At 47.8% G+C, this 22,080-nt stretch overlaps 1 protein-coding gene across 1 annotated transcript in view; it reads left to right on the top strand.

Annotated features, from left to right (window-relative positions):
• Positions 1-788: 788 nt before the first annotated feature.
• Positions 789-22,080, top strand: part of LOC135816235 (uncharacterized) — a 23,345-nt gene continuing 2,053 nt past the window's right edge. Inside the window, exons 1-11 of the mRNA XM_065329649.1 lie at positions 789-996; positions 4,407-4,454; positions 6,362-6,535; positions 7,966-8,301; positions 8,830-8,997; positions 9,360-9,467; positions 10,775-10,966; positions 14,112-14,201; positions 16,160-16,198; positions 16,951-17,013; positions 20,968-21,018. Of these exons, the coding sequence (XP_065185721.1) occupies positions 948-996; positions 4,407-4,454; positions 6,362-6,535; positions 7,966-8,301; positions 8,830-8,997; positions 9,360-9,467; positions 10,775-10,966; positions 14,112-14,201; positions 16,160-16,198; positions 16,951-17,013; positions 20,968-21,018 (1,318 nt within the window). The 5' untranslated portion in view covers positions 789-947. The remainder of the gene's footprint in view (positions 997-4,406; positions 4,455-6,361; positions 6,536-7,965; positions 8,302-8,829; positions 8,998-9,359; positions 9,468-10,774; positions 10,967-14,111; positions 14,202-16,159; positions 16,199-16,950; positions 17,014-20,967; positions 21,019-22,080) is intronic.

The raw sequence follows: 22,080 nt of genomic DNA, 5'->3' as shown, positions 1-22,080 counted from the left end.
CTGACGAGTGACGTGGGTTCCACAGGGCGCTTTACTTGGCACGCGTACGCGCACATGCACAGACGTCTAGACCGTCGACCGCGTACCGGTCGACCAGGTCGACGTCGCGTCGGATCGCGGAGCCATGCATGCAGTGCAAACGGAACGAGTTTCGTGTGACCTGGTGACAGTCGCCAGCTAGCTAGCTAGCTAGCAGCTTGCTCTGCAAGTCTCCAATCATACTCTGACTCTGTATCTGTATGTAGCCCCCATGAACAGAAGTCGTGCACAGCATCTGCGATTCTGCGTGCTGTATATTATGTAGTCTACCTGGTCTACCTGCGCTGCGGAGCTGATGACACATGCATCGCTGCCATGCCATGGCATGAGCAAAATGACAAAGCGCTGAAATGCTGGGGGACATGGCAGTTGACACCTCGTAGTCTCTAGTCCTGCCTACTCGGAACTCTCACTCGCCCCACGAGTGGGCTGAACAGAGCTTGTTGTCACTGCATTACGCCATTAGTCAATCAACCAAGACAGCGTGCTCTGTGCCTCTGGCAGCCAAATCTACTGGTACCGCGCTGGTATGTGCATTCCGCTTTGGCTCGACCCAGTCCAAGGCTTCCCAGACTTGATTTCGCCCGGTTCACCTCGAGTCGCGATGTGCGTTGCTTGATGAGCTAACCTGGCCATCATGTCGTGTATGATCTGTCACTGTCTCAGCTATTCACGATTCAGGACAGGTGGAGAGCGAAACCGAACTACAGGCTACAGCGAGAGAGCAGTCCGGCCTGCCAAAAGACATGATATTGATAATGCAGAAGACTCGAGAGCTGTTTCAGTGTTTGTATTTGAGTTTTGCAGAGCTGCGCTGAGTAGCTCTTCTCCGAGAGTGAGTGGGATTGTCTTGAGTTCGCTGATACAAGAAAAGCTTCCGTGCTGTGTTGCTGGGAAGGGAAGGCATCATGCTGAGAGGGAGTGCGTTTGTGCTGCTGGCGACGCTGCTGGCTGTCAGTAAGTAGTAGAGTTACTGAGTTGCCGGGGCGCTAGCTTTCAATCATGGCCGGCTTGCTGAGTTGCTTGCATGTCTTTGTGCGTGGTGCGGGCATACACGTGTGTACTCGTCTGGTTACGGGACAGAAAATAATTATTCAAAATACAAGTAGGCGGTCATGCTTGGAATCGAAGCTGTTCTTCATGCGGCAATAAGCAGTCGCTGCATCCTCGCAAGTCATGCTATGTTTGTTGAGGCGAGCGATTTCAGCTGCCCCAAAAAAACGAGAGAACCGTGCCCTTGATCGATGGACTCCACGCCAAATCCAAAGGAGGTCGAGAACATTGGCCGTAAACGACTAGCACGTTCCATTGAAGCGTGAAGATGTTGCCGGATAGGATAGATTCAGAATTCCTCCATCATTGGCATTATTCATAATGATGTAGAAAAAACGCAGAGAGTATGTACATTTAGGTCTACGCTGTATGCCCGCAGGCGCAGGGCTCGACCACAAGTACAGGACGTGCACCCGTCTGCGCGGTGGCGACGTGGTCGGAAACTGTTACATGCCCTGGTGTACTGGATACTTCACTGCTGCGTGGTCGGGAAGCTTAGCTAGTTACACCTGTTCTGGGACGTCTGTGGGCTGGGAGTGTGGTGAGATCATTCAGCACTTGTACACAAGTGCCATCGTCAGAATCAACGAAATCCCAGTGGTTGCCTCTTTCTGCCAGTTTTGGTGAACACTGTCTTGACCCCCACGTATGCATGCTATGATGTTGGTATATAGGTTATGCGATTATATCATCAGTTGAGATACTGTCTTTGGCCAAGTCACGGTACAGCGCTGCACTTGCACTAGCGCTAGCGACTCACGCTGAATACATAGCGCCTAAACGCAAATCCGTTGACTCACGCCGTATGCTGAGCGCACATAAGCGAATCCGGTGTGCAAGAATGGACTCGGATGGAGAGCCAAGGATAAATTTATAGAAAAGAAAAAGTACCAAGGAACTACAAGTTACGCTATGATAGGTGAGCTGAGCTGATTGTTTAGTAACTGGTGGTGTTAGTGGACGTTATAGCGTAACTTGTAGTTCCTCGGTCCTTTTTCTTTTCTACAAGCGAATCCATTGAGAAATCATCACATAGCCTCTATACAACTGTTGAGGTGATCTTCTGTCCCGCTCGTCCGTGACGGGTCTGTATTTTACAATTGTTCCGCCAACGTGACAGGGGCAAGGAAATTCCATGGACTTTTAAAAGTTTCTGGCAACTGTCGATCTATAGCGAGTCACAGTTGAGTTTCCATCTCTTGCCCCACGGCCAGCGTAAAATTTTGGCGCTGACATCCATGCACACAGCGGAATAAGAGATGGAGTGAAAGCACTTTCTTCACATTTGTTAGAAATGCCAAACATTAAAATAGCCAAATCACCTTGTAGCTCAGCTAGTTGATTGCATCTCAGCTCCCTCTCTCCCCCCCCCCTCCCACGGCTGTATGACTGGGTTGCAGTTAGCCATTGCAGCTTGGTGGATAATGCTCACAACATTTGGCAGATTCTGCTCGAAAAAAAACAGTGAAATTATTGGCAGAACCATACGTACAAACCGTATGACGGGGAACTCCTCGAATTGTGCTGCTTTTCTGTATCTGTTACGACGTATATCAAACATGAAGACACCAGAAAAGACTATAGCTTTTTACTTTTTTTCTCTCCAATACTTCTCTGGGAAGTCCAGACTTGAAAGTACCAAACTCTGACACTTTTTCTGCCAGCATTACCTGCCTGAACTACTGCCGTGGTCCACACTGAAATCCAAGGGAATGACCAGGCCCGGCCCCCTTACTGCTTTTAGCGCCTACATGCACATGTGTGATGTAGTTCACGTACACACCGTAAAAAATGGACCATAAGTGCTCGTGGCTGCAAGTCCAGCACCTTGTGGCCGGCCGCTTGACTTCTGAGCGGATTTTAATGTCTGCGACGGTAGTTGCAGCAGAATTCATGTACGTTTTGGAAATTCCAGGAGATGGCTAGTCCATGTTGCTGAGACCACCTGCTGTGCGTAGTGGCCTCCCCAGCTTCACACTATCATTTTCCTGTTAATACACCGATGGCCAATCTGTGTTAGACATGGCGCCCGATTCATCAGCCATGGTGTCCTGATTTCCCCCCAGGCCATTGCTTTTTCGGCTCCATCTTGTTCAGTCGTGCAAAGCCGTTACACACATATCGATCACATGGCCGCTGTACAGCCGGGGCAGCCATGTTGGTTTCAACTCCAGTGAATCAATCCTGCATCCGTGGTTCACATGATGCCGGCCATGCTGGTTTCACTCTCCCCATGGCATGTACAGTTTTAACAGACTTGTAGTCACATGACCAATGTGCAAAACGCACTCTTTTTGACAGTTTGACAGTAGCGGGCTAAGCTAGTGGCAACCGGCTTATCATTGTTAGGTACCTCCTCCTAGGTACCTCCTCCGGTACGTTCTACAACCTTTCCCAAGCTGGCCTGCCCTGCATGCACCCTCGTACTCACCTTTCGTCTCCTTTTGTCACCTTTTTGTTCCGTTGGCCTGGGTAGCTACTTGTGCGCCCATATTTGCCATAGCTACCCAGGCCCTTTCTCTTGCCGCCCTCACTCGATCTCTCTCTCTCTCTCTCTCTCTCTCTCTCAGGCTCTCTCTCTCTCTCTCTCTCTCTCTCTCTCTCTCTCTCTCTCTCTCTCTCTCTTTCTTCCATACTGTAGTCGTTTCCGGTTCGTCTTTGTCTCTGTCTCTTCGTCTATAATTAATGTCGTTCCACTCACCTACCAGTAACCTGTTCCCGTTGTCCGTTGTGTCTGGGGAGTATGACTCCTCTTCGTACCCAACATCATGACAGAACGTATACTGTCAAATGACAATGAAATGCCTTCTGTTGTGGACTTCTCTTCAAGGCCGGACCTGCAACTGCACAGCAGGGGCGTCACACAGGGTACGACTATTCGACCACGGTCGCACCACTTTTGTCCAGGATGGTCCGTCCAATTCATGTGAGAAAAAAATAATAAGAGAGCGGTAAAACTTGCCCTGTGGGTCGAAAATTCCGATTTTTTCCCACCGGTATCCCCCCCCCCCCCAAACCCCGGTCGTGCCACTCCCCACTGCCCTGTGACGCCTCTGGGCTGCACAGACTACAGTAGTGGCCACTCAGGACATTGTTAGTCCTAGCTGATTGGCAGGCCGCGCCACGTGTGAATGTGTTCCTGTTATCAGGCCGTTTCCCCGGTAACGCAGAGGCGTAGTAGCGCTCAGTCCGGCAGGGTCTAGCCGGAATGGCTGGACAATGGACATGCAGCAGAGCTTTAAAAAAAAAAAAGAAGGTCTCACCGTCGCTAGCTGTTCATGTGTGTGTTGTTTTGTTTGTGTCTACTACTGCAGCGCTGAACACTGCACTGGCCGCATTGTCGAATATCGACGATTCTAGTCGTAAGTCCCCCCCCCCCCCCATCCAGCTTTTTATGCCCATTGCACATTACCAAATATTGAATGCATGAATAATGCATGCGAGTACGCTGGGATTAGGAATGCACTGTTCAACACCCTACACGCCGGACCATGCCCAGGTGGCTGTGCCGTGTGGGGGTGTTGGCAGTACTAACTACATTGTACGCCATTGCGCAACGAGCTTATTGGCGGGTGTGATTGGAGCAGATGAGTTGTGCATTCGGTCTAAATGAATTCCCCTTAGGAGATCAATTAGGAGACACACACAGACAGACATGCACCCTAAGGGGACTGAAGCCTGCACGTATGCATTATTTCCCAGGATCTAGGATTCAACAAAGAATGTACATGGTTCTAAAGCAGAGTTCCAAAACATGCTGGTAGACAGGCTTGAGCGGCCGGAAGAGACAAGTGAAAAGTCGACTAGGGGTACATGTGGGGATCATATTCAATGTCATGTCTGCTAGCTCGGATCCGTGACTTGTTTTATGAACCGTGCACTGTGAGGCAGTCAGATTCAGTATTTTTTGTCTGCCTTGACGATGCTCAACTCTGGCCTCCAAGCTGAGCATCATGATGCATGTGTTTAGTGACTGGTGGTGTTAACCAAAGTTAGTGGACATTATAGCGTAACTTGTAGTTCCTGGGTCCGAGTTTTTTCTTTTCTATAAATGTTTGTAAGACAATTACTATTTGCAGGTTGCGTTGCTCAACGTTGGAGCTTTCGTTTCCCGGCAGCTGAAATCTTGACTTGCATGACTCACCGACGGCTGCCCACTGAGAACACATGAGAGGCTGAAAAAACTTTCCACACAATACCATCCATACCTCGCCATGCGATACGATGAATTCTGCAATGATAGCATATGGCCGGCGTAAAGTGCAATGGAGGTATCAGTACATGCGGAGAATGAAGTCACTGTCATCCTGTGCATATCACTTCGAAGTAGTGCAATGATGGTGTATAGAATGAGGTCACTGTGTCGAAAGCCGGCGCAGTGATGGTGTAGGGAATGAGGTCACTCTCTGCTTCTTGTAAAAAATCAATGGAGGTTTTGTATAATGATGTCACTATGCCAATTAAAGTGCAATGGAGATGTAGAGAATGACATCACTATGCCTCTAAAGTACAATGGAGATGTAGAGAACGACATCACTAGGCCTAGCTGTGGGATGGTGATGTAGAGAATGAGGTTGCTATGACGTCCTAATGACCTCACTGTTTTTTTCCCATGGCCGAGTAATGCTGTTGGCCTTCTTTTTCCGAATAACGTTATTGTCGTAGCGCCTTTCTCAGATCTACTAGTACAGTCATTTTTTCCCGATTTTGACAGCATGTTACAAGGCGAGGACGCGTAGTGCTCCTGACTACAACCATAAACCGGTTGGCAGAGTCCCGGTCTTGCGACCATTTGAACCGTATTGGGAACCTTGTAAACATGCTGTCAAAATCGAAAAACATGTCAAACTAGCAAGCAAGGCTTCTTTATAATTTATATAGTGCAGTCATGTAGTCCTTCGAACCCATGCATGGAAGATAGCATGTTGGTGCAGCAGAATCTGGGATCACAGATAGGAGAGAAAACAAAGCCGTCTCATATGGGCGTTTTCTATCTATTTCACTATTAATTTTGTATTCATGTACGATACAGTCATACGTTTTACAGGTAAAATGGAATGCACAATGCATTGGCATCTTTTCACGTGTGTGTTTTGTGTGCTGCATTGATGCCGTCTCGTATGGGCGTTTTCTATCTATTTTCAGGCTAGTGTGATACAGTCGTATGTTTTGCAGGTGAAATGGAATGCACAGTGTAGGGACAGCTTTTTTAATGTTTTGTTTTGTGCTGCATTGACGATCCTTCGCCTACATTGTATCTTTGTCGCAGGATTTTTCATGTGCTTGATGCCTCGCGAGGATGGACGATGCCGTGCGGCAATGCCACGGTTTTACTTTGACTTCAGACTGCGGAGGTGCATTCCGTTTGTGTTCAGCGGATGTGGAGCGAACGACAACAACTTTGAGTCGGAGCACGACTGCTTGCAGACCTGCTCTGTTGTCGGTATGTACTATGTGTGCTTGGCAGTATGATAGGTATGGGGAGGGGGAGAGAGAGACGTGCTGAGTATTATAGTTTGTGTGTGTGTGTGTTTGCCTATGTATTCGGAAACCGTGCTGTACCGCTCACTGTCCCATTTGTGAACGCTGCTGTAAGTCGATCCAGGGCTTTGCTATCCACAACTGCAACCGATCCACCAGGCGCCCAACTGCTGATGAAAGGGACACGTTCCAATTGCAATGTCAGAATTGCCAGAGGCGTTTCAAAAGGCGAAACGACTTATCCCGTCACCAACGCTCATGTCTCCTCTCGTCTCCGTCTCGCTCAACGAGAAACACGTGACCTACATGGCAGTGTATACCAGGACCAGGACCAGGTTTAAGTGTGTGTGTGTGTGGTGTGTGTGTGTGTGCGCGCGCGTGTGTGTATGTGTGTGTGGGTGTGCATGTGCACAGCTGTGTGTGTGGGGAGGGGGGGGGGGAGGTGTGAACCGAATCCATACTCTTTTACGACCAGGATATGGTTAACGATCAACGTGTGGTATCACTCAACATGAAAATTGATTACACATACTGCACTAACAGTAGTGCAGTATGTGCAGTAGTGACCGCTGGAGACCGCCAGTGACCAAGTACACATGCATGCCACAGTGCTCCACACACTGTGGGCTAGTGCATGTCCGGCGTATTGGTTTCATCACGAATCTCTGCACAGTACCCAGGAATGAGTTCGGGTTTGTGCGACTAAAAATGCAGAATCAAATACCCGTTCCCTTTTCTCCTGATTCTACTTTTTGTATGGTAGTGTATGCCATGTTGATCAACACTGGACAATGTTATAATTTAACTCCGATAATGAGCCAGTAATAGATGTGAAATAGAAGAAGAAAACACAAGGAAACGAGTTATGAAGCAACTGTCGACGACTGTGTATCTGTATGTGTGTGTGTGTGTGTGTGTGTGTGTGTGTGTGTGTGTGCGTGTGTGTGTGTGTGTGCGTGTGTGTGTGTGTATGTATGTGTGTGTGTGTGTGTGTGTGTGTGTGTGTGTGTGTGTGTGTGTGTGTGTGTGTGTGTATGTATCTGTATGTGTGTGCATGTGTGTGTGTGTATGTGTGTGTATGTATGTGTGTGTATGTGTGTGTATGTGTGTGCGTGTGTGTGTATGTATGTGTGTGTGTATGTATCTGTATGTGTGTGCATGTGTGTGTGTATGTATGTGTGTGTGTGTATGTGTCTGTATGTGTGTGTGTGTGTATGTGTGTGTGTGTATGTGTATCTGTATGTGTGTGTGTGTGTGTGTATGTGTGTGTGTGTGTGTGTATGTGTGTGTGTGTGTGTGTATGTGTGTGTGTGTGTATGTATGTGTGTGTGTGTGTGTGTATGTGTGTGTGTGTGTATGTGTGTGTGTGTGTGTGCCTGCGCGTGTGTATAGTCCAGCATATGAGAAGCACACGAGGGCCGGAGCACACTGCTGCACCTGAGCCGACCACCACACCCACAACAATGCCATCGCCCACAACAACGCCATCGCGCACAACAACGCCATCGCCCGAGCGCGTCGCCCCGACACTTGCCGACATCGCCCTTGGCAACGCATCCGGTTGGGGACTGTGGAACCAGTGGGGAAGATGCTATCCATCACCTGTGCCGATCGCATCGTGCGGTGCACTCTCGGGAATGCAGAAGCGCCGACGCTCCTGTCTGGTCAACGGACGCTGCAAGGGCATGCGCGTTGAGACACAACCGTGCACGCTGCGAAAGTGTGAACGTGAGTCTCAACGTGAGACGGCAGCTCCTAGCCTAGCGGCGGATATGATAGCACTGAAATTTGTGTTGCACTGAATGTATGCGTGCTGCTATTCCCAGGCATTTCTAAGGTCTGCTGATGTTGGTTCACGGCGTGTGTGTGTGTGTGTGTGTGTGTGTGTGTGTGTGTGTGTGTGTGTGTGTGTGTGTGTGTGTGTGTGTGTGTGTGTGGAGGGGGGCATGCGAGCTGGCGCGCGCGCTTGTGTGTGCATGCGTGCATGTGTGTATATGTGTGTGTGTGTGTGTGTGTGTGTGTTTGTGTGTGTATGTGTTTGTGTGTGTATGTGTTTGTGTGTGTATGTGTTTGTGTGTGTATGTGTTTGTGTGTGTATGTGTTTGTGTGTGTATGTGTTTGTGTGTGTGGGGATAGGAAGAGGAAGCTTTTCAATCCAACTACATGTATATTGTTTGAGTTGTACTTGTTGATGTACTTGTTGATGTACTTGTTGATGTACTTGGTGATGTGTGCATGTGAATGTCTTTGCTTTAGCTGTGTATGACTTTGGCAAGTGGTCTCCATGCTCGGCTAGCTGTGGCAAGGGAGTGCAGGTCCGTTCACGCACATGCTCATCGGTGCAACCAAGTTCAGTGGTGTGCGGCGGCCCGGCAGTTGAGAGTCGCCATTGCAAGATTGCCTCATGCCTCTCAGCCACTGCTGGTGGGTATGGGTGTGTGTATGGAGGGAGAGGGGGTGCATGTGGGTATTTTTGTGTGTTCTACGACTGTATTCTGTTTGTGTGTGGGTGGGTGTATGTGTGTGTCACTGTGTGTGTGTGTGTGTATTTGCGTGCGTGCATGCGAGCGTGTGTATGTGTGTGTGTGGGGGGGGGGGGGGGTGCGTATGAGTGTGCGAGTGGGCATGCTTGCATTTGTGTACGAGAGTGTGAGTGTGTATGCCGTAGTGTTTGCAGATTTGCTTGGACACACGTGCGGGAGCATGTGCACACGCATTTGTGTATGTCACGGTAGCAGAGGAGTTGGCTGTTCTGATCTGTGTTGTTTGTTTGTTTCCTTGGCCAGGTCACATCTGTAACAGAGAGCCTTGTCGCAATGGTGCTACATGCGTGATGGTGGGGCAGTTCTTCCGCTGTCAGTGTGTACTGGGAACGTACGGAGCGCTCTGTCAATGTGAGTGAATCTACTTCATGTTATACTGTCTTCGCCGCTGTCGCTGCTGCTGCTGCTGCTGGTACTGCTGCTGCTGCTGTTGTTGCTGCTGCCGGTGTGGCTGCTGCGGCTGGTGGAGGTGGTGGTGGTGGTGGTGGTGGTAGTATTGCTGCTTCTGCTGGTGGTGGTGGTGCTGCTGCTGCTTCTGCTGCTGATGTTGGTTGTGGTGGTATTGTTGCTATTGCCGCTAGTGTTGCTGCTGCTTGTGCTGTTGTTGCAGCTGCGTTTCCATTTCTACGAACTTACCAGTACTACCAGTACTACCAAGAGTCCATAACCCAAGAGTATGCAGCTGTGACCTCTTTTCTATGGGCCAACCGCGCGGCGCGCTGCCTTCATTACATCATTCAGCTGCAGTCCGCGCACTGCGGAAAATCAAACACCGCACTTTCCCTCTAGTTTGAAATGAACTTTCGTACGGAACTGGAGTTCACGCGCCAGAATTCAGAGATTGTGTAGGTACTGGAACGAATCGAGCAAAAACGGATGGGCTCGTGCGAGAAATTGAGAGTTTGAATGCATGCTTTCAGAGCGTGATGAAGGCAAGTTACGTAATGAAGGCAGCGCGCCACGCATGCACCCATAATCACAGTTGCATACTCTTGGGTTATGGACTCTTGGTACTACCAGTAGTACTAGTGTAGTATTAGTATGCTGACTATTCCAGAGCAACGTTACATTGCTGGCATTGACCTGGCCGGAAATAGCCGAAAATAAATGTCCGCTGGATATTTGTTGACTTATAGTAAGACATTCCACTACACAACGTATTTAATAAGGCAAAGGTCCTCGGTTCAAGCTAGTAGCGTCATCACACAATGGTAGATAGCTGTGTATGGGCTGTGTATGGGCTGTGTATGGGCTGTGTATGGGCCGCGGTGGCAACCACTTAACAGTCTCCCTGAAATGCAGTACCGTAAAACCTGTCAAAGTGACCACTCGGATAAGGCGACCACCTGTCCCAGAGGACCGCTACAACCAGGACCAAGGGATGCTATTTCCAGTCAAATGACCCTGACTTAGGCGATCACCCGTACACTGGGACCACATTGGTAAGATGCATGGATTGGCCAGCTTAAACCGGGTTTGCTGTGATGATTGTAATGAACGGATGAAGCTGGCCAACGATCGACGGGGTCCCCCCCCCCCCCTCCCCCAGTCTGCCCAGATCATGGAGTTTTACACACTGACCTGACTCGGAGGATTCCGGCGGGAACGACGTGTTGGCTCGTGTAGCGTAACTACCCAGTGATGTTCTGTGTGTTTAGTCTCTCACCGTATGCCCGTCACCAGGGCAACGCGCCCTACGACTGAACCAGCGACCACCACGGCCGAGCCGACGGAAATGGCGACGGAGATGGAAACGGAAATGGCGACGGAGATGGAAACGGAGATGGCGACGGAGGCGGCAACCGAAATGCCGACGGAAGTCGCAACGGAAATTCTTTCCCGAGCGCAGGGTACGTTTGGGAGTACTGTTGTTGCAGCGCTTGTTGCATGTGCTTTGAGTTTTGAATCATCATGTTCAGCAGTACTGGATGAACTGAATTACGTTGCGTTAAAGGGGAACTCCGGTCCAAAATCACCCCCATTTTTTATTGCGGAATCCATTAGAGTATGTCGTAAGTGGTAGAATGGCGAAAACCGGAAGCTTCTACGACAAGGATAACATACCTAAATTACCAATTGCAATTTTCCATATTTGGCACGAGGGGGCCCCCTCCCACCCTGTGACGTAAAACGTTCTCAGCCCGGTCCACTCAGATGAAATTTTCAAATAATTGAAGCAAGAATGAAAAGTCCTTGGCCATTGTTGAAGTGCTTGTTGTTCTGTGCCATGCCCGATTTATTGTCACGACTCGCTGCTGCGTCTCTGGATGCAACAATGTCACGAAGAAAGAGGCGCCTGCGGGCTGTCGTAGCATGGCTTTCCTCTGGCTGACGCGAACCTGACGACAGCTTGGCTATGGAGAGTATGTTGGAAGGATTTTTCTCCGACGAAAAATAATCGTGTCTGCACTGAGCATTTCACTGAGATGTGCTATGAAAGAGATTTCCAACAAGAGTTTGCACAAAGCATTGGTGGCTATAAGCAGAAGCAGCAGCGACGCTTGAAGCCAGGGTCTCTGCCATCCTGAAACTTGGCGGTGCATGTCATACTAATAGTTAGTAGCTCCTCTACCTCTGCTGCCAGCAAAAGCAGACCATCTTCGATTTACTTCCAGGAACGTGAGCACGATGAGGTAAGTGAACGGCATGATTTTGTGCCGTCCAGAACGTAGCTCTAAACGACTACAGTCCTACTCAAAGTCCTCTACTCAAAATCCTAGTCAGTGAAGTCGAGAATTGATGTAATGTACATGGAACGTTATCATGTGTGTTATTTCGGTTCTCTTTATCTGTAAGTTTCCATTGCGTTACTTTCCGGTTGCAGCTACACTGCCACAAATACAAGGTACAGTATGATTTGTAGTCTGGAAATTTTCCATGCTGTCATACTGAAGTGGGCACCAAAACGTGTCCACTTTTCGTACAATGGCATGAGAGCACGGGTACAGTCGGCATGTCTGTCCCACAATGCCAATATTGGGAGAGCGCACGCCAAAACCAAGGAGGGTGTGCTCAGGTACAGGCTGGAATACACCAAAAGAACAAAGTGGCCAAGAAGCTGCACGACAATGTCCTGCAACTTCTTGAAGGACCTGTTGAACGATGTGCATACAACCATTCTCTGCATTCGCCACGGCACCGGCACAACCTCATGCTCCCGAACACAGTACAGTCTTGTGCCATTGTATCTGTCAACTTTACCAGATTGTTCGTGCAGCTGCATTGGTGCAAAGCATGCGCCCACCCGAAAACACAAATATTGCCCGAGTCAAGAATAGTTATAAATCGTGTCTGTCAACTGTTTTCAGCATTCTGCATGCACATGTACCAATGATTATGTGAACGTCAACCAGGCCAAGAAGCATTATCATCATCATCATCATCATGTCCAACTGCTTCCTCAAAGCCCCAGTGCGCATCTGCATTGGCTTCTGGTACAGCTGCTTTATCTTCGATACCACGCAAGACGGTATCACACGCCGCTGCTTGCGTCCAAAGTATCCATGGGTGAACCATGTGTATTGTCTATACGCCACATGTCTCCAAATCCTGCACAAAACAGTTGGAGAGATGTAGATACACATACCACGAGTGTCTTCATGATTGTGTAAAAGTAAATAGTTTCAGTGTAAATAATTTCGGATTCGAGTTAATATTTCTATGGGCTACTATACTGAAGACACTTTGGCCTTTTTTCAAATTTACATCACTTTTACACACAGTTGAAACACTTACAGTGCTAGGAATAGTATGAATGAAAGACATCGTTGTACCAGTATAATTATATTGGCATGGGTGCAATAGAACTTCATGATTGTGTGATGGAAGTTGGTGAATTTGAATACTGTACACAAAATCATTGCACAACACTTCCCATCTACTTTGTACCGGTACATGAAACATGGAAAGAAAGGAAATAATGAAACCGATTCAGTGAATCCTCACCTGTTTGACCACGGTCCACACCTTGCCCGAAATTCTTCGAAGGAAAGCAATGCCACCTCAAGCACTGATTTTTGCAGGCAAACAACAGCAAACTCTGAGTGCTGCGTGACGCACTGCAGCCCTTCCTGCTCGCCGCGTTTACTGAAAGCTGCAGGAACCTCCCAGCAACAAGTCGACTCGACCTCGCTCCACATCATGCTGCATTGTCCGCAACGGCATCAAGCAGTGCTTCTCACGCGAGCACTTGCAACCAAAGCGTTCTCTTCACGTTCATCTGTTTTGTAGTCTCAGAAATATTACTTGTAGACAGTTTCGCAGACGCTGATGCGCGCTTCGGCTCGAACCTAAAAGGCCTCGGTGTTGTTGAATCCGAAGTGGCGTCCACCTCCACACCTCCCGTGGTCTCCTCTTCCTCCAACATGATGATCGAATGAATACTAGTACAAGGGTTATTGATTGAAGAAAAAACAGTGAATACCTTTTTCAAAATTTCTGCAGGGCTACCATTTGAATAAAAAAATTTGGAGGTCACTGAGAACGTTTTACGTCACAGGGTGGGCGGGGGCCCCTCGTGCCAAATATGGAAAATTGCAATTGGTAATTTAGGTATGTTATCCTTGTCGTAGAAGCTTCCGGTTTTCGCCATTCTACCACTTACGACATACTCTAATGGATTCCGCAATAAAAAATGGGGGTGATTTTGGACCGGAGTTCCCCTTTAAGTGCAGTTGTTGAGAGCTACAGAAGCTACCCATACAATTGCAAAAGGTGCATTTTGCTCTTGTTCAGAAGGTTGCTGCTTACCTTATAGTATATATAAAAAGTAAGCTGAGACTGGATCTGGCCAAAAATCTGAGAGATGCCTCGTGCCATATTGGACGTTTCTGCCTCGGCTGTTCGGCAAACAATTCCAGCCGCCTGTTCTGTTGTTTGTTGATGCGCTCGTGTATGCGTGTGTGTGTGTGTGTGTGTGTGTGTGTGTGTGTGTGTATGCATGTGTGTGTGCGTGTATGTGTGTGTGTGTGTTTGTGTGTGTTTGTATGTGCGTAGAGATCAAAGCCGACCCTTGCCCAGCCCGTAAGAAGCCACAGGAGTTGGTGGACGAGTTCCTGGTATGTCTAAGCACGGAAGTTGGCACAAGTAAGTCCACAGGGCGAGAAGCTCACGTATTTGCTAAGCCGTTCCTTTGTCAATGAGATTGCCGGTGACGAGGTTCAATGCACCATTTGGGGCTCCGCATTACGGTTCACAAGATCGGATTTCACAACCACAATTATTGGTGGAAATCAGTTGGGCGCTTGGCCGTGTGCAATACCATCACCAGTGCTACGGGCGCGAGCGTTGTGCGATCGACGTTTTCATGCTCCGCCACGCCATTTGGGAATGCTCCAGTTAACAGTCGATGTATTTAAGGGCGGACTCTGGCAAGACATTAAAAAAAATAAAAGCAATAAAAGAACTAACTCTGCCGTCATCATCATGCGTCAACGAAGTCAAATGTTTTCCAGAATCGATTTTCATGTCACTATCATCAGTGGAATATCGTGACTGAATTAGTTACTCGTCTAGTACTGTCGCGGATATGGAAATCCAGTCGATAGACCGGGGCCGGCACCCTCAACGCGTACAGAACGTAAGTCGTTGCATGCAGTGCACAATCATGTTGATCCTGGACCAGCAGCTAGCAGCGCATACATGCTACGGCTGCATGGCCAGCGCCCTGTGGCCGCTAGACGTGCGGCCGGATTTCCATGTCCACGACAATAGTTTGAAGTTGAAGACACCACTGCAGCCGTACTTATGGTTGATACATATGGTGGTAAAGACACACCTGGAAATATGGCGGTAAACACATGGCGGTAAACACACGCCTGCCCACACACGCTCTCTAAGCTGCAACGTTCTGGCACAGAGCTCTCCTTCTCACCACCACCACCATCAGTTCGCGCCTGGCGCCTCGTCGATGCATGGTTGGCGGTCTCCGACATAGCAGGCTGGTACATCAAGCAGCGCATGGCACATAGAAGATGACACAGGAGAGTAAGAAGGAGAGCTCTGTGCCAGAACTTTGCAGCTTAGAGAGCGTGTGTGGGCAGGCGTGTGTTTACCGCCATATTGCCAGGTGGCTTTACCACCATATTTATCAACCATAAGTACGGCTGCAGTGGTGTCTTCAACTTCATTCTCCCGAGTCAAGCTCCGTATGAAGACATCCAAGAAGAAGATTGCCTGATGAGTCCAGCGGGGACGAAACGTACGTCGCAATCGAGCTATGTCGTTGCGGTGTCATCTTCTATGTGCCATGCGCTACTTGATGTACCAGCCTGCTATGTCGGATACCGCCAACCATGCATTGACGAGGCGCCAGGCGCGAACTGATGGTCGTGGTGGTGAGAAGGAGAGCTCTGTGCCAGAAATTTGCAGCTTAGAGAGCGTGTGTGGGCAGGCGTGTGGTTACCACCATATTGCCAGGTGTGTCTTTACCACCATATTTATCAGTCTAGTAGTTCTTTTTTATTGCTTTATTAAAATTGTTATCTCTCCGGCGTTTATTCATATAAAAAAATATTTAAAAAACTAAAAAGCTAGGGATTGAATTTGCTATTTTTGCAATCATCACACATTCGCAGATTTATATCGCCGCAAACTGCTCCGTGCTTTGATTTTGTACAGAGCCTGATCTGACTGAGTTGATAAAATCGTAAATTTTTCAGAGCTATTCTTGAAAACACGAAATTTGTGCACCGGGAAAGTTTACCCCTTTACAGTATTGTTTTTTTTTTTTTTTTTTTTTTTTATCACGCAAAGGAGCCTCTTTTACGGGCCAATAAAAAATAAAAAATCCAATCTGAAGAGCAATGTCAATAAAGCCGCTCATAATGCTAAAAATCAAATCAATTCAGGAAAATTCAATTCAATTCAAAGTCGTGACACATCCGGTAAAAACAGCAAGAAATAATATCTCGGTGCAAAAGAAGAAAAAGGAAATAAAAAGCCGCTTCATTTACAGTATTGTTCCTGCGGACTTTCCTCCTTCCATCGCTGCTCAACAAATTGATAAGAATCCTTTTACGTTGTATTCTGTCTTGCTTCCGCAGATAGGTCAAATATCATTCGGCATTGGCCAGTCTTTCAACGTGAGTAGAATGTTGCTGCTGTTGTTGTTGTTGTTGTTGTTGTTGTTGTTGTTGTTGTTGTTGTTGTTGTTGTTGTTGTTGTTGTTGCTGCTGCTGCTGCTGCTGCTGTTGCTGTTGCCACCCATCCCTCTTCTCTTGCCTTTAGCATGCTCTTCTCTGTGCTCACATTAAACAAATTCAAATAATCCCGTACGTTTCCTTGTCGCGCCATAGGTCGATTTCGTGCACGCGTTAGTTTTCTAATATCAACAATACCGACGACATACTTATCATCGAATTGGAATGAAGCATAATCGATAGTTCCCTATGGTTCGGACACTAGTTGACGAGTCCGAAGTAGACATACCGAGACATCCGTCATTTTTTCTAATACTTGTTAGGAATGTGTAAAATACAATTACAAACAGTGCATTCGGACAAGTGACAACGATTAGAAATAATGTGCAATAGGGTAAAAGAAGAAAGAGAATTTGGACCCGGATGAATCTGGAGTCTGATTCTAAATCAATGCAAATGCATACTTTTAAGGTAGGCGAAACGTGTCTTTGATCTATTCTGCTGTGTTCTCTCTCCCTCCCCCTGTGTGTTTGTGTGTGTGTGTGTACGCGCGCGTGCGTGCGTGTGTGTGTGTGTCTGTCTGTGTGTCTGTCTGTCTGCCTCCCTTTGTGTTCTCTGACTCTCTCTCTCTCTCTCTCTCTCTTTCTTTCTCTCTGCCCATCTGATCTCTTTCATCAACCACCTGCAAATGTCAGTATTCTCTCCCCACCTTAACAATACACAGTGTAAGAAGCGGGCCTTGAAGAAAGCATCTTCCAGTAAGTACACATTGTGAACCAGTAAACACACACATGCGTACACACATGCATGCACACATGTACACACAAATACACACTCACATATACGCACAAACATACACACACACACACACACACACACACACACACACACACACACACACACACACACGCATACACACACACACACACACACATACACGTACACACATACACATGGACACACATACATGCACACACTCAGGGCCTGCTCTAGACATTCAACACAGCCCGGTCAGAGTGTACCTGGCGCATGCAGGCCAACCGGTTCAGATCATCCGGCAGAAAAACAACCAAACGCCTGCTCAAAACTTGCAACTGTGTCAAAAGCTATAGCCAAAGTTACGCTTTTGACTGCCTGCCCCATCGACTTTCAATGTCCTGACTTCCTGCTCGCCGCGCTGGCCAGATCGCGCTCGAACCAGTTGACCCCAGTTGACCCAAGCCGAGTTTCTGTCGCTTGTAGACTGTAGTCTGTAGTGTGTACGGTTGCGCTAGATTTGCAACAGATGGGGTCCGCGAGTCGTAAAATACCGGTATTTTAGGAATCCATTGTCAGTTTGAGACATTTTTCAGCCGGGTCAGACTGGACTCGGTGTTATCTGTTCAGCCAGGTCGTGCAGTTCCCCAACCGGGCGCGTGACCCGGCTGACGCGGCTCTCCAGCAGGCCCTGACACTCTCTTTGCGACTACGCAGTTGGCAGAACCGGGATTTAGTTGCGCGTCAGAATTTCATGCGAACGCGATCTTCACACAACAATTTAGAATTTAAACTCGTATGGTGAGCCAATCGTATTCATGTACTGTAAGTCGACTAATGTTCGGCCTCCCAGGGCTATAACACATTTCAAAGTTTCGGCCTGTACTCCTGCTGCTTGTATACACTGTCACACTGAACCTTGCAAAACAAAATTTCGGCTGCAACAAATTTTCAGCCAAATATGATCCGGCCGAAAATCGCCGGAAAACAAATATGCGCCGAGTATGTGTTTACTTACAGTATAAGAGAAAGGACCAAACACACACGCAACATTTTGGTCCTTTTGGTCCTTTCTCTCAGGCAACAAAACTTGTGCAAAGACACCACAAACAGGGACGAAAAGCTCTTATGATAATGTAATCATGCACCAGTAGACTGCGTACAGTGATAGGGCGGCATTAGACATCCTTAGCAAAAGTACGATAACGCTAACGCTTACGGTACTCAGTCCCAGCCGTGACCAAAGACGTTATGGGATAACGGAAAAAACGTTACAGAGCTCAAAATAACGGGCCGACGTTCGTTTTGGTAATTCTGCAAAAACTGCAAAAACTCGCATTGTTTTGTAACTGGCGGGAGATAAAAAGCACGTGCAGATCGAGATGAGAGTCGAGATTGCTCCCTCTTGTGACATTTAGCTTTTTTGGCGAGTTTTGCCTTTCAGTTGACAATGTCTGCGTCCTCTGCTTCGTGCCGTTCTTTCTCTATCCCATCTCATGATCTGGGAAACAAAGGACCGGTTCCACGGCACTCCTGAGGAAGAAATTCATCGGCCTATCCCAGACGTGCTGGAGCTGGAGAACCCTTACAGTCTTCGGTGCTGCATTTAGGAAAGGTTTTCCAAGTACCTGGGAACAACGAAAACTCATTTTCGCTGTGCTTTTGCTATTCCAGAGTAAAAGACCTCGCCAAGGTATTCTTTCGGAACGACAGCAAACTAATCCCTGGTTCAAAATTTTGAATTTCCCGCACCTGTTTCCACGAAAATTCATATTGCCATGGTTGTCACGACTACTTCGTCTCAACTATAACGTACATTGTGCTAAGGGAAAAGTCTGCTTGAACGATCCGAAGTACGGAAAGGTTTGCGTTTACGAGCGTTTTTTAGCTAAGGATATCTGTTGACTGCACGAAGGACGCCAATGGCGGACACGTTTGCCGTACATGCAGTTACAGCATATAACAATCAGATAGGTAGCATGTTACAAGATGGAGGAGCCACTTTGAGGAACAGTTAGTTCTCTTGACTATAATGAACAGCCAGAAACCTGCTGCCAACAGGCTATCAGGTCGACTGGTACCGTATTCTCTGCAGTGGAAGCCGCACTTTGATTACTCAAATTTCACCCCCAAAAAAAGGGGGTGCGGCTTATACTCCGATGATCAAATTCATGAAACGATACTTCTAATGGATTTGTGGGAAATGCAGTGCTCTCTTGAGTGTAGGCAGGTTGCCTGCAAACTATTCGAGTGCAATGAAGCTGTGTGAGGCGTCCTTCAAATTTTTGAAACGATCAAATTAATGGTGATAAAATCAATAGGACAGATGTCTGTATTTCGTGGCAAAAAAATAGGGGGGGGGGGGGGCTTATACTCCGGAAAATACAGTACTCGTATGTCATGCCGAGGAACCAGGCACCTCTGCCGGATATATAGTAAGTGTTTACTATAGTCAGACCTTGCTTATCCGGATCCCTCGCCATGCGGAAGAAATTCGTTGGTTACCGATTTGCGGCATATGCCATGCATACATGCAGTATGTGTGTTCAATTATCCGGTTCCCTTGCCTATCCGGATATTTTTTGTGGAAAACGGATGTGTGCGGTTAAGCGAGGTCTGACTGTACTGTGCAAGCCTGATAGCCGGCACGCACGGTTGAAATATCCGCCATGCCCAGTCGAGATATCTGCCATGCCCAGTCGAGATATCTGCCATGCATAGCCGAGATATCTGCCATGCATAGTCGCGATATCCAGCACGCACTGTCGAAATACAGTCAAACCTTGTTAGGACGAACACTGATAAGGCAAACTTTCCATTAGTACAAACTAGGGCCAATCCTTTTAGTTGGCCAGGCATCAATTCAAGTCAAAATTATTCGTTTACGACGAACTTCTGTACAGCGAACTTTCGCGAAGACGAACTATTATCAAGTGTGATTTGAACAAAATCATCGTGGTCATGTACATGTAGTACGAACTTTCGGTCCACGCCCGTGCGCTGGCTGCCTTTTTTCTTCTTCTTTTTTTTCAATAGTCGAGGCCAATTGTACGTACAGTGAAAATTGTTTTTAAGCGTGTTTTGAAGAAAATCAGCGCGTTGTACGAACTTTCGGCACAGTTGTGATTCATTGTACTTACCTGGTTCTGAATAAAATGCTTCCCATGTACCACAGCATGCACCTTCACATAAATACAATCCATATGCATATCGATGTTTTTTGTCAGATCTGGATAAGAAGAACTCCCGATAAGACAAACAAATGTGTTTAGTCCCTTGAAGTTTGCCCTAACGAGGTTTGACTGTATGCCTCGTGCACAGTTGAGATATCCTCCTCGTGCACATCCGACATGCAGCAATGTAGACGGAAGCCACTTTGAAAGGACTCCGCCGGCCTGCGCCCTGGACCATAGGGCCATGTGATGCAAGAGGGTCCGAATCAGGGAGAGTGACCTAGCGGTTCATACGGCCATGCAGGTCGAAACCCTACCTGATAAGTGATAACGGACTCCCGCATCCAGTAGTATGCTGCACTTTGCTCAGCATACGGGCAAGGAATTGTAGGCTACATTTCAGAATGCTCTGTCTCCAATCTCCACATCAATGCGTTCTGCCTACTGAGTTCCCGAACTCTTGACACCTTTTTTTTTAGTGAAATTCATGATTTAGTGATTTGTTTTGTTTTATTGTTGGTGTTCACGCATGCGTGAACGGCAGTTTCTACTGATGAAAGCCCTTGTTCCCTCTATGTTCTTCGGCCTTCTGGATGGCGAGCCTCGGAACAAATCAACAGACTCATCCAGGGAGGGTCAGGGTTGGGACGTTGATATGTTCGACATCACATTCTTCGTATAATCCAGAATAGCTGGCGACCACTGCATGGTCTGAGCCATTCTGTAACCCTCAGTTTTGATTGTTCTCTCTGTGCATGTGTTCACTGTGACTTACTGCTGTAGAATGGGAGTGCCTGTGGTTCAACGCCACGAGACGACAGGTTGAGCTACTTGGTAAGTTTCTTGCGGCCATGTGAAGCACATGAGGTCATTGCCCAGGCAGGTGCAGGGCCTTGGTCTTGTGGCCATGTGAAGCACATGAGGTCATTGCCCAGGCAGGTGCAGGGCCTAGGTCTTGCGACCATGTGAAGCACATGAGGTCATTGCCCAGGCAGGTGCAGGGCCTTGGTCTTGCGGCCATGTGAAGCACATGAGGTCATTGCCCAGGCAGGTGCAGGGCCTTGGTCTTGCGGCCATGTGAAGCACATAGGGTGATTGCCCTCGTTCAATGAGCCTGTCTGTACCGCTCTAGGGGAGGTGGAGTGAAAGCTACATATACATTCAACTTTGCTAATGAGTCATGACGACTGCGGAGATAACGACAATTCGCGAATAGCGGCAGAATTTCCATGCCTAGAGCAGAGTCCCATATCACTGCAACACATATAATGAGACTTCGGGTATAACGACACTGACACTTTTCTGATGCCCCGCCGAGTGTCGTTATACGCAAAGTTGACTGTACCACCACGCTGTAGACAGTGTGGGCAAGTACATGCCGTCCAGAATACTGTAATTTCAGAAATGATCAGTGCTCAATATTTTCGGTATGAGGGCAAAAGGCCAGGTTAGGTGAACAGAAAATTTAGGTGCAGAGAAGCAGTTCCCTATTGGATTATGTGTGTTGGTGTTTGTTCGGTGTATTGAACTGTCCCCGGGGAAAATTGCAATTCCGCGGCCGCGTTTTTTTCCGCGTTTTTTGCGATTTTTTAAAAGACCGCGTTTTCCGCGATTTTCCCGCGTTTTTTGAACTTTTTTGTTGCACTACACGTACACACAGTGCACTGTTTGGTCAGCAACGTCTCATCGTGGCGGCTTTTTACTCAAATATGACGAGTGCGTACACCAGAGACTTGTAACTGATTGATTTCACTACATACTCACTGAAAATTGCCGCACATCAATATTATTCACCGCATATTTACCGCAAATTCACCGCAAATTATGCCATATTATGCCGCGTTTTTCCCCGCGTTTTTTGCGATTTTTTCCGCAATTTTCCCCGGGGACAGATTG

The sequence above is a fragment of the Sycon ciliatum genome, chromosome 1, assembly GCF_964019385.1.
Source record: "Sycon ciliatum chromosome 1, ocSycCili1.1, whole genome shotgun sequence".
Taxonomy (NCBI): domain Eukaryota; kingdom Metazoa; phylum Porifera; class Calcarea; order Leucosolenida; family Sycettidae; genus Sycon; species Sycon ciliatum.
Note: the sequence above shows the minus strand (reverse complement) of the source record. Positions and strands in the feature narration are given on the sequence as shown.